This window comes from Sardina pilchardus, chromosome 19 (genome assembly GCF_963854185.1).
Source record: "Sardina pilchardus chromosome 19, fSarPil1.1, whole genome shotgun sequence".
Lineage (NCBI taxonomy): Eukaryota > Metazoa > Chordata > Actinopteri > Clupeiformes > Clupeidae > Sardina > Sardina pilchardus.
Window position 1 is genome coordinate 9,601,573 of NC_085012.1, and position 22,685 is coordinate 9,624,257.

Genomic DNA, 22,685 nt, shown 5'->3' on the forward strand with positions numbered 1-22,685 from the left:
GTCTCATCCCAAGAATGTTTCTCCCAATATTACCCATGGTTCTTTCCATGTTCTACAGCTAAGTTTACATCTGCAGCTTTGTGCTGAAGGGCAAGCATTATTTCCCACCCCCCATAATGTTTGGCATTATACAATCTCATTCACACTGTCTGAGTCATCACAGACTCAGTAAACATACTGTAGATAGATTTCCGTTGATAAAACCGGGAGTGAAGTCTGAGCTACTCGCTTGTCATGTTTTTCAGAGCTGGACTGTTGAAGTAGTGCACAGTGTGTAGCTTTATTTAATAACAATGTCCATGTAAATAGTCTAATTGCAAATCAATTCTGTTTGATTGATTTGGTTTTGACAGGTTTTCTTGTGTGTTGGTGGACAGACACGGATGTTTTTACTTTTGTTTCACTGATTTCATGCTTTGCGGCTTGTATTGTTCTTCCAGAGCATTTGTTTTTGATTGCTCATAAGAGTAAATCCTCAACCTGACTGGGAACTATACTGTAGATTCGATCATTGTTGTAAATCGGCAAGACTGCATGTGCTGCAGTGTGTGTGTAATTCCTCTTTGTTGTCTGTAAGTCAGTGCAGTGACCGCCAGGTCATCGTGGCAGTCGAGCGAGTCCGAAATTAAATTTTCATGGAAGGCCTGAAAGTTAATTGCTGCCTCATTGTATTGTTACCAGGCAATGTGTGGAGAAAAATGGCTGACATGGCAACAAAGGCAATCGTTTTGCCACACGGCACTTCCCTTTCGCCAATACAATAATCTAATTATCTTAATTTCCTAATCAATGGGAAGACTCTGGTGACTGTGATTAAAGCCGTGAGTGAATACGAGCGTGCCACCATGGAAACAGGGCAGGGTAACGGGATTACTTTGTGTTCAAATAACCAGAAGGTTAAAAGCACCATTATTTCAGCAGGTTTGAGACAGCAGAAGTTGAGAGAATAATAACAAACTGTCTTTTTCTGTCTTGCTGATGCAAGGGCGTGATTTTTGTTTATTTGCCTGTGCATCCATCCATCCCATCCTTGGTAAATTGAATTCTTTGAATTCTTCAAATTGGGCACAGATATAGACATTAAGCCCTATTTTAACAATCTGAAACACATGGTCTGAAGAGTGTGGTTAAAGTGCATGTAAGGAGTGTCCAGTCAACTCTTGGCATTTTGATGGCAGAAAATAGAGTCTGAAAATAGGCTATGAAAATGGTGTGTTGCAAATGCTAGGGCTGTGTTTTTTTTTCCCTAGTCTTTCACTGGATGGGTGTTTGGCAGAACAATAATAATTGCACTGGCAACAAACTAGCTAAGACAGCTGTGTCAAGCCTGGCATCTAGATGCGCTGGGTGTACAGTAGGTTTGTGCCCTTGGACTCAAAGATGAAATTATCAGACTTACTGTAGCTTTTCAAAGATGAAAGACCATGGTACTTATGACCTTGGGTATGTCACACTTTCATGAACATGATTCCTCAGGGATGTCTCAAGAAAATGTCTTAAATTGTTGCTCAAACCTTCGCATAAACTCATAAAATCAAGGATGATCTGATTACATTTTGATGGTCAAAGGTTAAGGTAACTGTGGCCCCTCAAAAGTGTAGCCTAAAACTGGTTCAGAGGCATACCACAGTGGGGTGTTAATTCTGGAGTGGGGTAGGCTAGTTCTTCTGGTGTGGGGTGGTTATTCTGGTGTGGGTCTGCTATGAAGGCACAGAGCTGCATTTATTCCTTGACATCACTTGCCCTGTAAATGTATGTCTGATTATCTTTTTGATTGTAGTGGAGAAATTCTTTGAAATATCCACTAATTAAGCACTGGCTCCCATATTTTCAGACTCAGATGGGAAATGATAACTCATCGCTATCTCTGTGGTGTCTGTCTGCACACTGCACTCCTCTACTCCAGAAATTAGGAAGTCCTCTCAGCTGCATAGATTCAGAGAAACAAAGAGGAGAGGCAACAGCTGGGGTCCGTCTTGGGAAAACGATTCCACTTTATCGCTCAAAACTTTTCACAAGTTCGAGCGCCATCAGCCATTATGAAACAATGGCGTCTCTCTGATCTTTCCGAACGTGCCTCAAAGTCTTTCCAATGAATGCCTTTTCGCATTACGCATTCAGCTTTTTTTCAGTTGCTCGGTAGAAAAGGTCCATAATCTGTAAGTCTATAGTGAAAGGTAGAACTGTTCTAAAGCTCTGCATTTTCCCCCGACAGGTATAAAGAAGAATAAGTCATGATTGCAGCCCCTAAATCTGGTTTCCCTAGCTCTTGTGATTACTATAAATTACATCACCCATTCTTCAAATGATTTATAACCCAATTACAGTGGCAACATGGTGGATGTTTAAAACTGCATAAATATAGCCCCATCTCTCTCTGTCTCCAACTCTCTCTCCCTCAGTCTCATCTAGAAATCGCTCGCAGGCATGGGTGAAGATCGGTGAACTCACAGCAGCGAGGCCTCTCACTGTATTATGCTGACTAATGAGAATGCTAACACGTGTATCTTCGAAAACGCATTCGCTTTCAGGTCGTATATTAGCACCCACATCCCCCTCCTTCACAGCACAAGGGAATATAGGGAGCACCTGAATACAATCAAAAATGTGTGTGTGTGTGTGTGTGTGTGTGTGTGTGTGTGTGTGTGTGTGTGTGTGTGTGTGTGTGTGTGTGTGTGTGTGTCTGTGATAGATAGAGTGAGAATGGAGGAAGAGGAGGGAGGGGCTGCAATGCTTACGGGAGACGCACAGTGTTTGGGGAAAACACTGATTTATGTCGGAGGATCGCTGGCCTCGGCCTTGTCACTGGGGCATGCGGTGATAAAAGTCTTCGCTGATAGCCATGGGCTGTGTCCTGCCCTGCCGTCTGGCTTTTTTACATTCCGCACGTCAGTCGCCGCCGATGACAGGCGATATGAAAAACACCCAGGCTAGCAGGAAACTTCCCATGGTTTATTCACCGAGCTCCATGTTCCTCGGGGCACGGAGACAACCATAATATGCATCAGCAGATGAAAGCAGCCCCGCGTCTCTCAGTGCGCTCCACTGTTTATCAAACTCCACTCAGGCCTGTCTCTCTGCGCGGCGCAAATGGCACTTTGTTCGGCGCCAGGTAGGGTGACAAGGACGTGCCGCGAAACACAAAAGTCTGGCCCGAGCGTTTAAAAGAAAATAGTAGTCCCCTATGGTCATCCTCGGAGAGAGCTGGATTGAAGGTAATATTATGGGATGCACCTCTCCCGTGGACGACCAAGGAGAGAAGTGGTGTGAGATGAAATGAATTTGAAGAATAGGTGGTCAATGATCCCAAAAGCTCCCAGCTCCCTATGGTAATATAAGAAACAGAGAGGGTTACCTTTAGTAATGAGAAAACAAATGTCACCAGTGTGACTCTATAACATTATAGTTCCATCTCTTGTTTTCTGTAACCTTTTACAGTTGCACCCACAGATTGTTAGAAGCTGTAGGAAACAGCCAATAAAATATTTTGTAGAGTTGTATGTGGAACTCCGTCAACAGAAAGAAAGATCCAGAAAAAGACACACACACACACACACATACACACACACATACCGGTGAAATTCGACAGTGCCGTCTTTGACATAAACTTGTGTACCTGTAGATTGCTGGAGTGGAGAGCACACCTCCTCTGGACAGATGATGGAGACGTGTTTACTTCTGTAGATCTTACCCTCGACGTTCATTTTAGACTAGCAAATGCATCCGTATGTCACAAAGCTCATACAAGTCTGATGTGTGAGCTCTTTTCGGAAGCCAACACTGGCGAATGATACATAATTTGAAGATGAAAACTTAAAACAGAAAATTAAACCCTTAGACAGCTGTGTGCGCATTTTAAGTGTCTGTTTCTGTGTGTGTGTGTGTGTGTGTGTGTGTGTGTGTGTGTGTGTGTGTGTGTGTGCGTGTGGCTGCAGCAGGCTGTTTACAACAATCTCCATCCACTTTTCCTTGACATGTTACATCTGCAAGCGACAGCTGAAGTTGCAGAGAGGGGACTGACAGCTCTTCAGCTTCCAATGCCCCCTATGACACTCTCTCTGGCCCAACACCCTCCTCCCTCTAACACCCCACAGACTGCTGCGGAGAGAGAGGGAGAGAGAGAGAGAGAAAGAGAGGGAGAGAAAGAGAGATGCTACTCTGACAGCATCTTGGCAGAATGTCCTGAATCCTGCTGAACTCCTCCACCCCCCTCCTCCACCTTTCAACCACGGAGTGCTGGAGCCAGTCTTGGCTACGGGGCTGTAGTCAGTGTGACCCTGCGTCACCCACTCCTGGCTGTGTGTTTGTGTGTGTGTGTGTGTGTGTGTGTGTGTGTGTGTGTGTGTGTGTGTGTGTGTGTGTGTGTGTGTGTGTGTGTGTGTGTGTGTGTGTGTGTGTGTGTGTGTGTGTGTGTGTGTGTGTGGGGGGAGAGGTGTTGTGGAGGTGTGGGGTGGAATGAGAGAGAGGGGAGGCAAATTGAGGCGTCATTGTGGTCCTCAGGCTGGGGTCAGCTCCATCAGCTGCTGCCAGGGATCCTCTGCACTGTTACACCTACAGCTTGGAGGTCATGTCGACCATGATATTGTATTGATTTTTTTGGCCGTACAGGAAAATTGCTATTCAGTAGGCAAGGTAGAGCAGCCATACTGCATTGTGATGCAGACATTTTTTAACAGTACCTTGTGTCAAATTGCATTGTGATGTGGACATTTTGAACAGTATCTTGAGTCAAATTGAATTGTGATGCGGACATTTTGAACAGTATCTTGAGTCAAATTGCATTGTGATGCGGACATTTTCAACAGTGTCTTGTGTCAAATTGCATTGTGATGCAAACATTTTCAACAGTATCTTGCGTCAAATTGCAAAATAAGAAAAAGCTGTTCCTCATGACTATTAATGTCTATTCTGCTGGTGTATTACAGAACAGAACAGAAATTGTAATGCACAGGGCGTTAACTTGGGAACATTTCAAAGGCTGTGCTGATGCGTGGGTTTTGACATGAAAACGCGTCCCGCTCTTTGTCAAGCCTCTGATCAAGCTCTGCAATGTAAAGTTTATAAGGAGGCAAGTGAACTCTGCATGTAAATAGCTCACCAACGATTTTTCTGTACAAGTAGCAGCAGCATTATAGGGGTTGTGTGGTTTAGACGTTTTCTGAGATCATGTTCCTGCAAACAAATAAATGAATCAAACCCTGACTCATATGACAAAAACCATCGAAGGGAACAAGTCCTCAGGTCAGACAGGCCGGGAGACAACAGCAGCTGGTACAGCAGCAAGATAAACGATGAGTGCCATCTTAGGACTCAGTGCCAAGAGGAGTTGGCTGCTTCCTTCAATACCCCTTACCTTCGCGCGCACACACACACACACACACACACACACACACACACACACACACACACACACACACACACACACATACACACACACACAGACACTGGCAGTTTCCATGGCACTGCAAAAGATGCTCAACAGGGTTTCACACCCCTCTCTCTCTTTCTCTTTCTTTCTCTCTCTCTCTCTCTCTCTCTCTCTCTCTCTCTCTCTCTCAGTATGTGTGTGTGTGTATGTCTGCGGAGGCCAAATCAAGTTGAACTGAGGGAAGACAATTTGCCCAGTATAAAAAGAGAAGAAGGGAGGAAAAGATTGAAAGATTACGAGATGGATGGATGGATTGATTTTTCCACCTCCGTTGTCAGAAGTTGGACAGACGTGACAGTCTCCTCATAGCCTCAGAGAGCCTAATCTTTTCAAATAAAACAGAAAAACCACAAGTCTCTAATTAGACTTGTTCAAAAACAAACACCTATTGGTCTGTGCTCTGCAGCATATAGTAGAAGAGTAGACTGCATTCCCAAATGTATTTGGGTTGAGTAATTTATAAGATAATGTCTCTGTGATCTTCCTTCATGATTATTCTCTCAGTTCTACAAAACAAACCAAATTGTTCACTGGCTTGCAAATGGCATTGAGAATATGGCTGTGTAAATAGGGAATCCAATCCTGTTATATATTGATATTCTTACTAGACATCCACCCATTCTGTATTTTGTGCAGTCACTAGAATATGCAGATGACGCCATGAACTTGTCTAGCCTCATTTTTGCCTCCTCATTGACAGGCCTCTTCATTCAACATTAAATTGAACAGACTTACATTAATGAAAGAAATGAGTTGCTATGGGTTTAAGGAGATCTCTAATGAGAAAACAGGTGAGGGATTTCATGATTAATTTCCCTTGAAATTCAGTTGACACTGCAATTGTGTTAAATTGTTTCCGCTATGGTCCTCCCAATTGAAGAGCAATGTTATCATTTGAAGTCTCGAGGGATGCTAACACTATTAGCTGCTTTTGAATGGAACAAGGATTTATATAAGAAGAAAAGCTTGCAGACACACACACACACACACACACACACACACACACACACACACACACACACACACACAAATAGCCCGTATATTCAAATACACACACATGGATAAAGACATAGACACACAAATACACGACTATACACATTCACACACAAGAAAGCACAGCATCCCTGTTTAAGAAAGATAAGGTAATAGAGCAAACACCGTCTAAAGTGCAGGTCTTGGCAAAGAAATTGTCCTCATGCGCCATAACCTTTTATGTCAACAACCTGCACCTGTTCGTGTGCTCTGTGCATCTGTGCAGCCTAAACAAATGGCAGACGCAGCCCCTGTCAGAAACACACCATCTAAAACTAAACATCAATTAATGACCTTACGATATAGGGCAACTACTAATTCATTACTCTCTTTTTGAGACCTTTCATTCCACTCATTGTTGGATGACCCCCCCCCCCCCCCCCTCCAAGCTTATTTCATTCGTAAGACTAAGTTATTGAATTGCTGCCTTTAGAATGTGATTGTCAGGACGTGGCCTTTACGCCCTCTTCAGCACTCCCAACCCCCCTGCGCTTCCTCTCCACCCCGATGACATTTAGAGAGCTGCCGAAACACGGCTCTCCCGGGCTGGTAATGTCTGACGGAGGGAGTATGGAGTGGTTTCGGAGCGAGCCGTGACAGACCTGGGCACAGCCAGATGTCTCTGGGAGTGTAGCCTTGTGGCCGGGGAGGCGTCCCTCTCCCCCCCCTAATTGCATCTCATCGCCGCCCCATTTCCAAGTAGCCTCCAGGGGTCCAAAGTGGTGCCAGGACAGATGCCAGTCGGGCGCTTCGTCATCACGTGTGTGGCACATGTGTTGGCTGGCAGGGAGAGAAATGCCCTTGTTTTGTTTGAGGTGGTTCAGAGATACTAGCAGAGCTGTCTAGCAGTGAATACCAGTGTAACACTAACACCGTGTGCTCTAGGTTGAAAGTTCTGTCATTTTATAATTTTCTTTCTAATTTTCAAATAGCTAATTACTTGATACAAGAACAAGAATACAAGCGTAGTTGAAAGTGGGAAAGACGGTCTAAAGATTGATGGACAGGAATAAGAGAGAGGGGGGGGGGAGAGAGAGAGAGAGGGTAGAGGTCAAACCAACTTATAGGACCACTGGATTCAATGAAAGACATGTAAATAAACAGCATCACAATAACATCAACAGATATCATGAAGTCTTAGTCCCTCTCTCTCTTTGTGTGTGTGTGTGTGTGTGTGCTTGTGTTAGTTTGATAGATAGTGTGTCTGCTGTGAGTACATGGCAGTGTAGATTGAGAGTGGTGCCCGGGCGGGAATGAATTTAAGTCAGTTTTCATTATTAATGGTATTACTCCGGACGAGCTGTTAGTGCTGAACCGGGGTCTAGACAAGGGGGTCTCTCCGCGCCCACAATGTTGCTCCACACGTGCAGCCCTGCCATTTTAATGAGGTGGCAAGAATCCATTAACGTTGCACTGTAAGCATTGCTATACAGAGAGCAGTTGAGCAGGCGGACTTAGATTAGAATATGTAGATTCCCTGTAATTGGCTCACAGAGATGTGCTATGCATGCAGGAAGATTTGGGAGGGGTGGGTGGAGGGGGGGGGACTCTCGTGAGTTGATTGAGCATGTTTCAAGAGGAGAAATGTTTTGGAGGTCCACTTGATAATACAGAGCGGAATTTTGATGGCGATGCAAATAATAGAAAAGCACTATGTTTCATCATCTGCCTATTGCTGGAGAGCAAATTGCTTCTACCTCGTCTGCTGAGCCAGAAGCGCGCACCCTTACGCCGGAACTGCACGAACTGAAAAGCAACCATTTGCCATTCATCCCCCAATGAGAGTTGGGCATTTTCAGTGTTAAGAGGCAGGCAGTGGTGGACAAGCCTGAACGAGCAGGGCACGCAGCGACATGAAAAGATATGCAAAGTTTTATTTAATGCAATTGTGAAGCACCACATGATGGCAACTACCAAATGGGAGTAAAGCGACGTTACCGGGCATGCATGTTACCTTGGGAACCAGTAACCAGTAAACATCAGTCAGGACGAATGCATACTAATCTCTTCTTTGTGTACATAATAATGCTCTATAAACAAACCACGGAGGAGCTTGGCAGGAAGTTGACGTTCTAGGCCCAGTCTCCTTTCTAACTGATGCACCAAGACGTGTTAACTTAAGGACTCTCCATCACAAACGTCTGATAAATTCCACTTGATGAACTTCCTTTTCTCCGATATTCCCATTAAATAAATGGAGAAAGGGCGTTAGCATAACCCCTGCTTAATGTAAAGTCTCGACTGTCAGCTTCAGTGCATTTTAAAGTGATGAGTTACTTTGGCAAAAGGATGTCTTCCAGCAAAAACTGCTCTGAGTGCCAAAACAAAGGTTCCTCGCTTGGACCCTTTGTTCATGCTGCACCGTAGGAACTCACCTCTCACCTTGCCAACTGCAACAAGTGAACCACAGGCTCTCTAATCAGCTAGCGTAGCCACAGTGTAAAGGTTGTGTAGGTTTGTGCACCCACTTAACATTCAGCCCTTTCCCTCCACTTACCACTGCATCCCCCTTACGACTGATTGACGACGGAATTGATATGACGGACGGTGGTTGTGTGTGTGATGTTTGAATGTAATCACACGCATGACCAGAGCAGATTGTATTATCGTTTCCTGCCCCTCAAGAGCGATGACCACACCCCCTTTTTTTCGGCACCGACGGCTCACCGGTCACCACGTGCCGCGTGCGATCACAGGAAGCCGCGCCCCCGACGTGGCCCGCTATTCAGGGCTGATTGACGTCCCCGTAGAGTGCGTGTGATTTAGGCGCCGCTCCTCAGGTTAATTAATTTCCTCCGGCAGGTGCGGGATGGTGTCGGGCTGGATCACCTGTGTTCATGCCGAACGTGCCAGGGCTCTGGGTGAGGACATTAATCTTGCAATCATATCGATGTGCGAGCGCGCGCGCACACACACACACACACACGCACACACACACACTAACACAGAGCACATACACATACACACACACACACACACACACACAGAGAGAGAGAGAGAGAGAGAGAGAGAGAGAGAGAGAGAGAGCACACACACATATACACAAGAAATACACACGCACACTCACACACACACACACACACACACACACACACACACACACACACACACACACACACACACACACACACACGGGGCAGGGAGTTGGCTCTCAGAGAAAATGCAATGGGCTTTTGCATGCGATGCATCCTAAGTAAGATAAGGATATAGAATTCAAATGTCACTGGTTGCACATGGTGAGGAAGCCTGATTGCATTTGACAATAGGGTGACCAGATTTCTCTGAACTAAAACTGGGACACTTTTGTGCGTGATCAAATAACGTCAACATGCGACAAGCACCCTTATATTGGAACAAAAAACGAATTTGACAAAGATCGGGAAACAAACACCTAAATGCATTTTATAGGCTATCCATATTTTTAAGATATTTTCTCTTATCTCCGTGCTGAATCCTGTCCTTGCTGAACAGCCACCCCTGCTGTGTTTACAAGAATACTCTGCACAGGGGAAAAAAACTCACCTATACTAACGGTCAATACATTCCAATCTCACCTGGAATGTATTGCATCACCATAAGAGTTTTTTTTTCACACTTACTGAGATGTGCCTGTGTCAGTAAAAAAAGTAAAAGACAAATAAATAATAAAAAAAAACAACAGAAAGGAGAGGAGAGGAAATCAGATATGCTCAGGGCCACAGGGGAGGTGTCACAAAGAATGCCAATAACAAAACAGCCGGCTCTAGGAGCTGAGGCCAGGGACACAAGATGATGCATAACAAGCCTTTGTGATTGAAATGGAAATCAGGAGGATGATTTTCAAACCGCCTTTACAACATGAAATGAATGGCAGACCTGCATGTAGAATTGCCCTCCTGAATTAAACCGGGGCCCTGCGTAGGCCACGGATTTGATCCAAATTGTGCGGAGACAGGAGGATGTCGGGCTAGAGAGGTTGGGAGCTGGAAATAATTGAAGGATTTAGTTGGACCAAAGGCCAGCCAGACATTTCATTTAGATGTATTGATTTTAAACCCCAGACTTTTCTTTAATTTTCAGTGCATTCAACCAAGGAATTCAAAACAGTTTGGCATTCGCGTTGTTCATTCTGACAGAAAAAAATAAGATAAAAGTTACAAACAAAATTATTTTCCATTTGTTTAACAAGCTACATCTACTTTCGCTGGCCTACAGGAGAATCAGATGTACTCTCCAACAATGTATTGCCCCATTTGGTCTCTATTCTACTCTTCCCTCTGTAAGTAAAAACTCTCTCTCCCTCTCTCTCTCTCTCTCTCTCTCTCACTCTCTCTCTCTCTCTCTATTTGCCTTTCTCCTATTCTGCCTGTTTGACATTTAGAATATTATACAAGCTGTCACTGCTTCTTCTGCCTCAGTTCACAAAAACTCCCGAAGTTATTCTCCTATGAATACGAACACTTGCTTCCTCTTACCCTCCCACACAATAAGGCGTTTAGCTCAGGTGGGTTGTCAAATAAAAAAATATTACCATTTCATTTCTAACTCAGACACTCTGCTCTCTCTACACTACACCTTTTGGCGGACCTTAAAACGCACAAGACAATAAAGGGTTTTATTGCCTAAGGGCTCGAGGGCTCGAGTACCAGATCCTCGCAATGATTAGACCCCACGGAAAGGACCCAGAATCCATTCTGTAGCCTTTCATTTTTCTCAATTTCTTTTTTTTTAATGTTTATTTTCAAACACCAGCATGGTCCTGCAGATGATCTATCTCTGTGCATTGCTAAGAGGTTTTTGTTTTTTCCGCAGCAACCTGCTGCAGTAATGGCTTGTTGCTGTTCAGGGGGGTGATAAAGCCCATGAAACTTCGCACCAGCTTGCCTCCTTTGCAATCACAGCTGGGTAGAAAATGGTGATTTTATTGGCTGGGGAGTGCAAGGGAGAAGTTGGGGGACCACCACACAACCTCCCCTACCTGCAAACCCCCCCTCTCCATAATCTTTCTGGGAAGGGAATTTTCAAAGCTGCAGAAATAAACTCAGTCAGTGTTCACATTCATTTATCTCGGCTTGGCATGTTGACGCAAATAAACATGTGGCCGTGAATATCAATAGCCGGAGAGGAGAGAGAGAAAGATACTCAGGTTGTGATGGCTCTTTGCTGGCTGCCAGGCAGTGTTGGGGAGTAACGCATTACATGTAATTGAGTTACGTAATTTAATTACAAAATAAATGTAACAGTAATATATTACAGTTACTGTAGAAAAAAATGTAATTCAATTACAGGTACTTTTGAAATTTTTCAAAATTACAATTTGAATTACATCTCAATATTGTCAGCAAAACTTTGCAAAGAATATTGTATGTAAAAATAACTGTTTCCCTCCACAGCCATAGTTTGATACGGGACCTTCTGATAGGCTCTATCACGTCTACAGTGCCATCAGCGTAGGCCTACATGCCTGCCTGTAAACGTGTTATGATTATCATTATATTATCCTCACAAAAAATGTGATGCTAATTCATGTATTGAATGCCCTTGCTGCCTTGTGCGCTTGTACAGAACTGCTGGGCAGCCTGTAGACCCAGGCCGAAATCTTCGCATGGATTTGGGGACTATCTATATCATTCAAAAATCAGAAAAGTAATCAAAAAGTAATCAAAAGTAATTAGTTACGTTACTCAGAAAAAGTAATTCAAATAGTTACACTACTATTACATTTTAAACAGAGTAACTTGTAACTGTAACACATTACATTTCTAAAGTAACCTTCCCAACACTGCTGCCAGGCATGTATTTCACCTCCTAGCTGGCTTGTAGGAATGTGAAATGAGTGATGCTTCAGACCAGCGGGCCTGCATTTGTTTAGCTTTCATCTCAGTCATGACAGATGATTTGGCCACGGTAAAGAGCATTGCCAGGGTAGTTGTCTTAATGGCCATTTTAGATCTCAAGCCAGGACCCATTTTATAGATCGCTTAAAGAGCTGGTTCTCAGCTCACCATCACGACGCTGTTATTTTCATTCGCTTCGAGTACCTGGTAGACAGCAGGGCTTATCTGCCATAAAGTCTGTGGGAGAGCTGAAGCAGATCTTACTCCAGACTCTAAGCCCCTCTGGTGATGCTTGTTGCAAAATTGAAATTCCTCTTTAGCAGGAGAGCATGCTTATTAGGGTATAATGGTAAGCCTCCCCGCAATAACGTTCAGTGTAACAGATCTAGTGCCGATTTGGCACAGATCCTCTGGGCCAGGCCCACGTTGTCGTCTCCTTCAGTCGAGGCTGTTATTTACTTGTCTCTCTCAAGACCTCTTTGTGAGAGCTCTCCAGTTTTTTTCTTTCTCTCTTTCAGACGAAGAGCACCGCTCCATTCAAGCGGAAAGCATCTCTGGCCCGAACACGCACCCTTTCTCTGAGGAGAAAAAAAAGCTCCATACTGCGCTACGCGACTGTGATAATCGCTATAATATCGCCTGGGATCTTGCTCTTCTCGGGCTGAGGTGGGGCTGTAAGGATGTTTAACTCAGACGGCGAGGTTTTCTCCATCTTACCCGTGCGCTGCATGCAAATAGAGTAGTTATATACGGTGAATGTCTCAGTGCACTCCAAGTGAAGGCAGATAAAAAAAAAAAAATCTTTCTTTCAAACAGTTTCCTTTTCACTGTCAACCCAGGGGGAGAGATGAGGAAACACGACAGACAGCAGCAGAACGTAACTGCATATGGTGCGGCGGAAAGACATTGCTCGTGGCTTTAGTCGTGTCTGTTTCACACGAGATATGTGAAATATGGCTCGGGTCAATGCTCATAAAATTGAAAATATATCAAATTCAGTGCATATTCTGTATGTGTATAAAAGTCTGTGTACTGTAGATTGGGCTATGTAAATTGATCGTATTTCATTTGACATAGTCCTAGATCCAATTTCCTTCTGCAGTTTGAGTAAGACTTGAGGTTCAATGCAATGCACCCTCAGGCAGGACATTTGGTACTCGTAAATGGTGCCAACTCAAACCATTTAAACACAATCTATTTCTACGACATGGACTTACAGTATATGCTATTTATGAAGAACACTAGTAATTCATAAATTTAGTTAAAAATGTAGTTCTACTTGCTACTTAAAATGAATTGTAAACAAACAGTTCAATAAAAAAGATTTATGAGCCCGCGGTTGTTGTACGGGTGTATCTATGAGCGGAGATATGAGTTTAGAGAGGCAATATAGAAGCCCTGAGGTGGCATAACCCCTGCAGGCTGTCTGCTTGCTCTGCTGGGCTAATGACTTCCAGAGGCCATTAAGATTCTCTCTGCGGCTGACAGAAGAAAGGAGACTGACACCCTGGAGAAGAGAGGCAGGGAAAATTGCGCCGAGCAGGTTGAGTCATTCCTGCTCCTCGGCCTTGATCTTGATTGAAAATGCCAAAGGACAAGGCTGAAAGTCATCTCGTGACGAAGCCTAGATGCCCCCCCCCCCAAAAAAAAAATAAAGAGAGGGGCTGGGACATTTGCACTCCACAGGCAGCCTCATCATCAGAAACTGCTCCTTCATGTGATGTTCTCCAATCATGTGCACTATTCTTGGCCTCGGTCTACATACTGGTTGTGGCGTAAAAGGGGTTGAAATTGAATTCTGACTGAACCCTCTCTTTTCTTTCTACACTGAGGTTCGTCTACACAGCAATGTGGAAAGTAGCATGTTTTTGTATTTTTATATATTTTTTAAAAAATATGAACTTTATTCTCACAGGAACACAATGGTTACTACAGTCTTGTACAGTTTCAGTGTCAGAAGATACAGCACTATGCTTTTGAGTATGTCTCAGTTTGAGTGAAAAGTGAAAGTCCAGTTTGAACAAGTTAGAAGTCCGTGTGAACTGTATTCCTCACAAATTGCATTTGCCACGACAATAAATAAAAGGATAAAGTACATAAAATATTTTCACGAGAGAGAGAGAGAGAGAGAGATACCATTTCGGCAATAAATTACTTGGCAAAATGTAGACATTCATGCATGGATGTCATCACGAAAGCCAGAGGCTCTCAGATGTGATTACCGCAAATAAGGCATAACTGTAATCAGCAGCAATGGATGTTTGTGTATATTTTCAAAAAAATATTCTGCTTTTCATTAGAATATATTCCATCATCTGCCCCTATATTTGTCCATTCCGTACGCAAGTGTCCCATCCCATAATATAAAAAGGCAAACGTCTTCAGTTCTTCAAAACGTACAGACTGTGTAAATCACATTTGAGGTGATGAAAGCTCCCCAGGAAACCGGTAAACAAAAAGTAAATTGTGAAAAATGTACAAAATGCTTGATCACCAACTATGACCCGTTAATTGTCGCGTACTGTACTGTACTGTACGTCACTCCCTTTTAAGAGTCATCCTCGGTCTTGATGACGTGAAACAGCGTGACATTGAACAGCACCTGGTGTCCGTTGTTCCAGCCGTAGAGGGCTCGGTCGCGCGGGTTGTAGTCCAACATGGACATGTGAAAGTACTGGTTGTGGAAGGGGATGTCCGTGTACTCGTACGTGGACGTCTTGGTGTCGTACGAGTAGTAGACCTTGGCGCCGGTCATGTGCGAGTTGGTGATGTAGAGCGTTCCGCAGATCATGAAGGCCTCGCCGGCGTTCCGCTTGGAGTACTCCGTGTTCCACGTGCGGAGCACCTCCAGCGTCTCGGGCTCCAGCTGCGCGATGACGATGTTGCCGGCGTTCTGGTTGGTGGCGTACACCGCCCACATGCCCAGCTCGTCGGCCATCAGGTCGATGTCGGACGAGCCGCCCCACGTGTACGGGTAGACGTTGTGGAATCCGGCGTGCTCCAGGGCTCGCTGGGCCAGCACCCGGCCGGTCCCGAAGCTGTACTTGACCACGATGTTGCTCTGCTCCTTGTTGTAGTACAGCGAGCCGTTGTACACCACGTGGTTGGTCCCGGCCCACTTGTACGGCAGGTAGTAGGTCCGCGACTCCAGCCCGGACACAAAGTCCGTCATGGACTTGTACTCGCGGACGATCTTGCTGTTGGTGTAGCTGTCCATGTACCAAACCTGGAGTGGGAGGCAAGAGCTATTATTGTGTTTGGAAGTTTGGAATCGTCATTAAACTTGCACAACTGTACAATAAAAAACAGCCTTCATAAAATGTTCCCACAGAGAGCAACAAAGATATGGGGGTCGCTTCGAAGTCATGGCTTCCAACTTCCCCACAAGCAAGCCTTTTATGGGGACGGATATTGGCTCTTCGTCAGCAGTGCTTTCTATCTATGGCTGGCAGTGTTTTATAACTCTTCCGGTTGTAAATATATACACAAAACACAAGGCTTGTCATTACAGCACTTCTCAAGGTGAGACTGTGATTTCTGTTACGTGAGAGAGCAAGAACTTCGAAGTCCACTCCGCTCTCTTCGAGCAGCTAGCGCTCTTGCTGTGTTTTTGTCTCCAGGCCGATAGAACGCCGGACAATTAGTTTGCAATCCGTTGTACCGCGTCACACGATACAAAAAGAAATCTCCACGGAACCATTTTCCTGACCACACAATTAGCCATGCTTGTTGACATCGTGGTGAATATCGTTTATTTAGACCATTGTACCGTACGTATGAAAGGACATGCTCAGAGCTATATTCAGATTCGAGCAAAGCCTTGGCCCTCCTACAGCCGTTGTGATGGGATGCTTCAAACACTAATGCCTGAGTATGTACTGTTATTCATTCCTGTGTTTTCCTCCCTCGTGTGTGTGTACACAGATACCTCCCAGAGATAGCAACAAAAGGGGCATGATGAATAGCTGTGCCCACGCAACTTACTCTGTTGTTCTTGCTGGATGCCAGCGGGTCAGTCATCCATGCGCCGAATCTCGTTCCAGACGTCTTTATCGTCATGGGTCCAGTGATTTGCATTAATTTCCCGCACGCTGTTAATAACAAAAGAGCAATGCAAGACAAAAGTCACCCTCTGCTCTGCCTTATTGCTTTGGTTTATTTTTCAAATACAATTTCATGCCTATGCTGGCACACAGGAACATACCATGCATGATCAAAGTCTGCTCCATGTAAGTGGAACCCCCTACTACAACATGCATATCCAAACTAGCATAAATTAGCACTAACTCTATGGCATACAGATGTTTCTCATTATTTTTTAAAAAAAGAAACCATGATGAAACCATGCTTTCATAAATTACTAAAAGACTAAACTAATAGGTACAAATACAGAGAGTAATATTGTGTGAAAATTCACTGATTGATTGTATATGTGGTGATTACATCGGCGGCATGCTCGGGTGATATAATTATTTAATGTGTCTTCCATGGAAATAGCTTACTGCAATCACCCACTTATTACAGCAACTGCCCCAGGATTAATCTGTAATAACAACTAAGACACAGTCTGATTCTAGCATAAAGTGGTGTCTTTTTTTTATCGCCTTCTCTTTTGGTAGCATCTACAGTACGTCCATGGTGGGTGGCTGTCGTGCATCAAAGGCAATGAGCCGTCGAGGGCAAAATCTATAATTTCCATGTGACGGATGTGCAGATGCTGTGGCTGTTATTGGTGATTAATGCTTGCGTGAGTGTCACACGAGAAGCGTCATGCTACTCTTTCATGGCTTACGGCGGTGATGCGCCGCGCTGCGCCGTGCTGTGCCTTTGAGGAGCCTGCTGTAACAAGTTTAGCGCAGAAGCACATCACCCTCAGCCCAAACTGAGCATTTGAGTTTGAAGTAGAGGCAACGGTGCAGAATAGAGAGCGAGCAGCTACTTGAGTCAATTTTGGAGTTTTTTTTTTTTTTGCAACGTAGCAATACTCTAGAATTGAATAACTTGTTCCCTTTGTGAAATGAGGAAAGAAACCAATTAATTCGGGTAGGCTACCAAGTGCTTGTCTGGAAATCAAAGACTGTGAGGATGAAGTCGCCACGGTCTCTACCACCTCCCGCTGTATAAGAGAGAGTGTCATGCTCCCCAATAATAACACTCAACACTGTTACTGTTGTGAAAATCAGCTTTAGTTACAGTAGGTGTGGAGCTTTAGCAGAGTAGACTTGCCTCCCAAACCCTGAATTCTAAAATGGCCCCTTGACGAACTCAGACAACACTATTATTAAAAATGTTTTGGATGCGCACGAGACAAACTCCAACTCATCCACTAGGGGCGAAGATGATGCAGCATATTATTTCATCAAGGGGTGTCCAAGGGGCGTCCTTATATATCCTTAATATGTCCTTAATATATGTCCTGAAGACATTATCTGGCAGAGTCCTGACATGACAGAGAAATGGTAAAGAATGATCATCACTGGGGGGGCTCTGTGGTGCAACTAGTTACAGTACCGGGGACCCAGGTTTGAGTCCGGCCCAGGTCATCTCCCCATCCCATCCCACTCCACCCCATCTCTCTCTCTCTCTCTCTCTCTCACTTGCTTCCTGTCACTCTCTCGACTGTCCTGTCAGATTAAAGGCATAATTAAGCAATAAGCCCCGAGAGGCCGTAATTTACACTGATTTTAGAACAGCTTAGGGGCGTTGTTAGGCACGACACGCAAGTGCCTAAAACCCCCCTTAGCTGTTCTAAAATCAGTGCAAACTACTGACTCGAGAGGCTCATTGCTTTTTAAACAGCTATTAAACTACATACTGCATATGTACATATTTTAAACTACATACTGTATATCTGGCTAGATTTCATGAAACAAATGAACAGCAACGAGAAATATAACGATTCATTCATAGATAATCATTGTTCCGCCAAGAAATATATTTCCTCTATTTTGAATGGTTGCCAAGCAACATCGGGACGCATCTTCTTTTATGTAAATTGCAGTAGTTCATTACGATCAAAATGTCGTCAAGGTGTACGTTTGTGCTGGGTTTTACAACAGCATTGAAAGCGATTCAGTCTTTGATAATCCAGGACCAGAACTATCCGTTTAAGAACCCCCCCCACCCACACCCACCACACACACACACACACACACACACACACACACACACACACACACACACAAGTTATCACGGTCCCTTACTCAGTTTATTCATGCAGTTCCTCAGACGACCGTCCAGGCTGACCACGCGGCTGTAGAGCTCCTCGTAGTCGTACGCGCCGATCTCCTCTTGGATGCTGGTCAGCACCGCCGAGAGGTTACGGATCTCCTCCTTGAACTGCGAGATGAGCCTGGCGTCCGTCTTGTACTGCTCCAGCACAGGGATCAGCGGCTGCAGCTCGTCCATCTTGTCCTGCAGCTCCTGTGGACACACACACACACACAGACACACACACACACACACACATACAAGCACGTAGATGATTTAAAAATGAGTAAGCGCAGGTAGGGATGCACACACACACACACACACACACACACACACACACACACACACACACACACACACACACACACACACACACACACACACACACACACACACACACACACATATACACACGCGTAGATGATTTAAAAATGAGTAAGCGCAGGTAGGGATGCACTCTCTCTCTCTCTCTCTCTCACACACACACACACACACACACACACACACACACACACACACACACACACATACACGCACGCACACAGGATTTAAAAATGAGCAAGTGCAGGAAGGGATGCTTACACACACACACACACACACACACACACACACACACACACACACACACACAAACACACACACGCACACACTGCGAAAAACTCATTGGCCTTGCTTTGCGACTGTGTGGGTGGGGCAGCTGAGGGATATAGTCTGGAACTAAACTCATAAGACAATCGATCCTTGAGGGATGATTAATGGCGGTACTCTCTGTCAGAGCCCATTCCAGACATCGGTTTCCTGTATCTCACTTATAGGCAATAATTCACTTATATGTCACTGTGCAGGTCTGTCCAAAATCACATCAATTCATCCTTCATACACATAAAATTGAGTACCCTTCAAAATCTCCTCATTGTATGTACATTTGCATCATAATGTATTCATTTAATAGACTGAACGGGCATTTGGACCAGCATGATGAGTAAATCACATCACTCTGAGAACCCATTCAGCTCACATTTAACTATTTAATATTTCCCCACTGAATTGCCTTCCATTTTTGATCATGTGACAAATTCAACAACAACATCGGGGGAAAAAAGGGGGAAAAAAAACTAAGCATTGTATATCTTGAATTTCCCCTTCGGGGATCAATAAAGTATCTATCTATCTATCTATCTATCTATCTATCTATATATCTATCTATCTATCTATCTATCTATCTTTTGCACAGCAATTAATCCGACTCAGATTATCAGCCCAGTTCATCCATAATAAGGTATGAAAAAGTAAACAGATTACCTTGAAATTCCTGGCCATGATGGCTTTCCTGTCGTCCTCGATCTGCCTGAACTTCGTCCTCAGGCTCTTCATCTGACTCTCCATCTTCATCACGTACTGGAAGTCCCGCTGGGTTCGCAGGTTCAGCACCTCGATGGACTGAGACATATTCTGAACCTGTTGGGTCACAAGCATTTCGTCCACTTAGAATTATATCCACATTCTGAGAGGTTTTGAGAAGCTCTGAGATATTGAGCTTCAAAGTTTTACAATTCCATAGAGTTATGATGAGAATATGTCAGTAGCTCAATTTTGACAAAAATGTCAGATAGAAGCTTATAATTCTAAGGGGACGATTTGGCCATGACCATGCTTTCCCCAACATAGGAAGCTTGTTATCATAAATGCACCAGGTAGACAGAGACCTCACTAAACCTAATGGATCAGAGAAAGGATGAAAAATTGGCCTTGTAAATATTCTGTCTGTAAACGGCTTGGAAGTTTATTCTCTAAACTGCCATTTATCAAAGCAGAAACTGTTGGCCTTCAACGATGTTTGCTTGGTGTGACACTAAGTAAATGTTATCAAGAAAAGCTAAACCACAGGCAATCACTGTGTTAGATTAGTATACGCTGTGGCAGCTTTGTTTTGAAGCACAGCACAGCACAGCACAGCAAAGCACAGCACAGCACACCCACTTTCATGTCATTTTACACATTTTATGCACCGTGCTTTAATAAGTTAAATGAAAACTGATAAAGGCAATTAGCCTCTTTAATTACATAAACTCAGTTCAGTGGTGTATGAGTGTGCTTAAGAAGAAAGGATTTTTATCAGAAAAGCGTTTTCTTTTAAAAGACATGCTGGCAAGCAAGAGCCTGCCCAGCTGCTGTGGAGCTCTCTTGGACACTCGCTATTTGGACATTACTGGACTGGACTCAGATAAGATCTTTTTCACAAACAAGAGTCTTAATCAAAAGGACTGCAAGGCCACATTCCCTTTCTTTTACCCCTTTTCTCCTACACACACACACGCACACACACACACACACACACACACACACACACACACAGAGAGAGACAGACACAGACATAGATATAGACATAGACATAGACATAGACATAGACACAGACAGACAGACAGACAGATAGACAGACACTCTCTCTCTCTCACACACACAGACACACACACACACACACACACACACACACACACACACACACACACACTCACTCACACTCACTCACACACACACACACACACACACACACACACACACACACAGACACACAGACACAGACACACACACACACACACACACACACACACACACACACACACACACACACACACACACACACACACACACACACACACACACACACACACACAGAGAGAAAGAGACCTCAGATTAAAAATATACCTTTTTGTTTTCAGTTTTCAGACAATGTTTCAACTGAAGCGCACAGCCTTTAATCAACATCAGCCTGGAGCCCAGGCAGAAGAAAGCTACTTGTGTGTCTCACTCCTACACCTCACTTTGGTTTGCACTTGTGGTGCACTCATGCCCTCAGAAACTACTTCCTGCAACTATGCAAAACAAAAGTATAGCTTCCATTTTGGACAAATGTTTAATTAACTAAAATGCCTTTCAATTATTCATGCACATAACAAGTTTACCTCTCTTACATTTCAAGCATAAACTCCTTTACTGTGTGTGGCCATATAAAAGCAGAACACGGTCCAAATGCTCTGTTTTTCTCCCCAACACTAATGTTTTCTAAACAAAGTTTGTGTGGAGCCCATAGGGTTGACTGACAGACATCCCTCATCCCACTTCTGTTCGTAGGAAATAAACCCTCCTTACGGCCCTTTACATCATGCTGGAATTGCAAAGCCGCACCTCCTCCCCTGGTCCTCCATTTCACTATTAGCTCTAAGCTAAACTACTCCTCATCCATAGTGAGTGTGATCTCCAGTACTGGCATCCCAGGACCATGGCCAGCTATCAAGCCAAACTTGCTATTCTCTGCTCTCAGTCTAAGCAATTGAATGGGTGAATAGAATTAGTGTATTCAACACTAATTGAGTGGTGCATACACAGATATCCTATCTTATCAAACAGCAAGCTACCATTTTAAGTAAGCTACCATTCAATTCACTGGAAAGTAACCTCAGCACTGCAAGAAAGAAATCATTAACACATTTACCCTGACCAAAGGAACAACTATGACATTTAAAATATATTCCTGTCAAGATTCCTGTCTGACGCCTAAATGTAATCAATATTCTTTCCCCAAAGACAAGTGGATTCAGCATTTTTTGACAATCTCATTTTTTAGAAAATGATGTCATCTACAAAAATTGTGGTGGCGGAATCTAATGTATTACTACACACTGATGTGTCGATGCCAAATTAAAGTCTTTTAACATCGGTCCAGTGTAGCCATCAATTTCTCCATAAACGGTCACACTCTGCTAACATGCAACATCATCTCCAGAGAAATATTGTGAGAGAAATAAGGTTTTATAAATGCACATTTCAGATGGGCATATTTCTGATACATCCAGTTCAGACTGAACATTGAGTCTTTATGGCCCTTACGCTACTGCTTCTGCTCAGCATCATATCCTGAAGCTGATCATCTCCCAAACTCATTATTAGCCCCTGGGGAGAGAGAGAGAGGCACCTGAGTGGATTTCAAATTCAGTCCCAGCCTCTTAGTCATCCCAGGACCATCCCTGCATGAAACCTGCTGCTCGTAGATAGGACAGGAAATCTAAATACATTAAATCCTCTCTCGAACACACTGCTGTGCTAACATACGACAATAAACTAATTGTCTTTATTGGGCCTAATACTGTAATATTGTACTGTTCTTTGGTGAAGCATTCGGCTATTTTCAAGAAAAGTGA

At 44.0% G+C, this 22,685-nt stretch overlaps 1 protein-coding gene across 1 annotated transcript in view; it reads right to left on the minus strand.

The window, feature by feature from the left end:
- Positions 1-14,221: 14,221 nt before the first annotated feature.
- Positions 14,222-22,685, minus strand: part of olfm3a (olfactomedin 3a) — an 18,007-nt gene continuing 9,543 nt past the window's right edge. The window contains exons 3-6 of the mRNA XM_062521240.1: positions 19,789-19,944; positions 18,480-18,699; positions 16,261-16,367; positions 14,222-15,502 (exon numbers count right to left, since the gene is read on the minus strand). Coding sequence (XP_062377224.1) covers positions 14,825-15,502; positions 16,261-16,367; positions 18,480-18,699; positions 19,789-19,944 — 1,161 coding nt within the window. The 3' untranslated portion in view covers positions 14,222-14,824. The remainder of the gene's footprint in view (positions 15,503-16,260; positions 16,368-18,479; positions 18,700-19,788; positions 19,945-22,685) is intronic.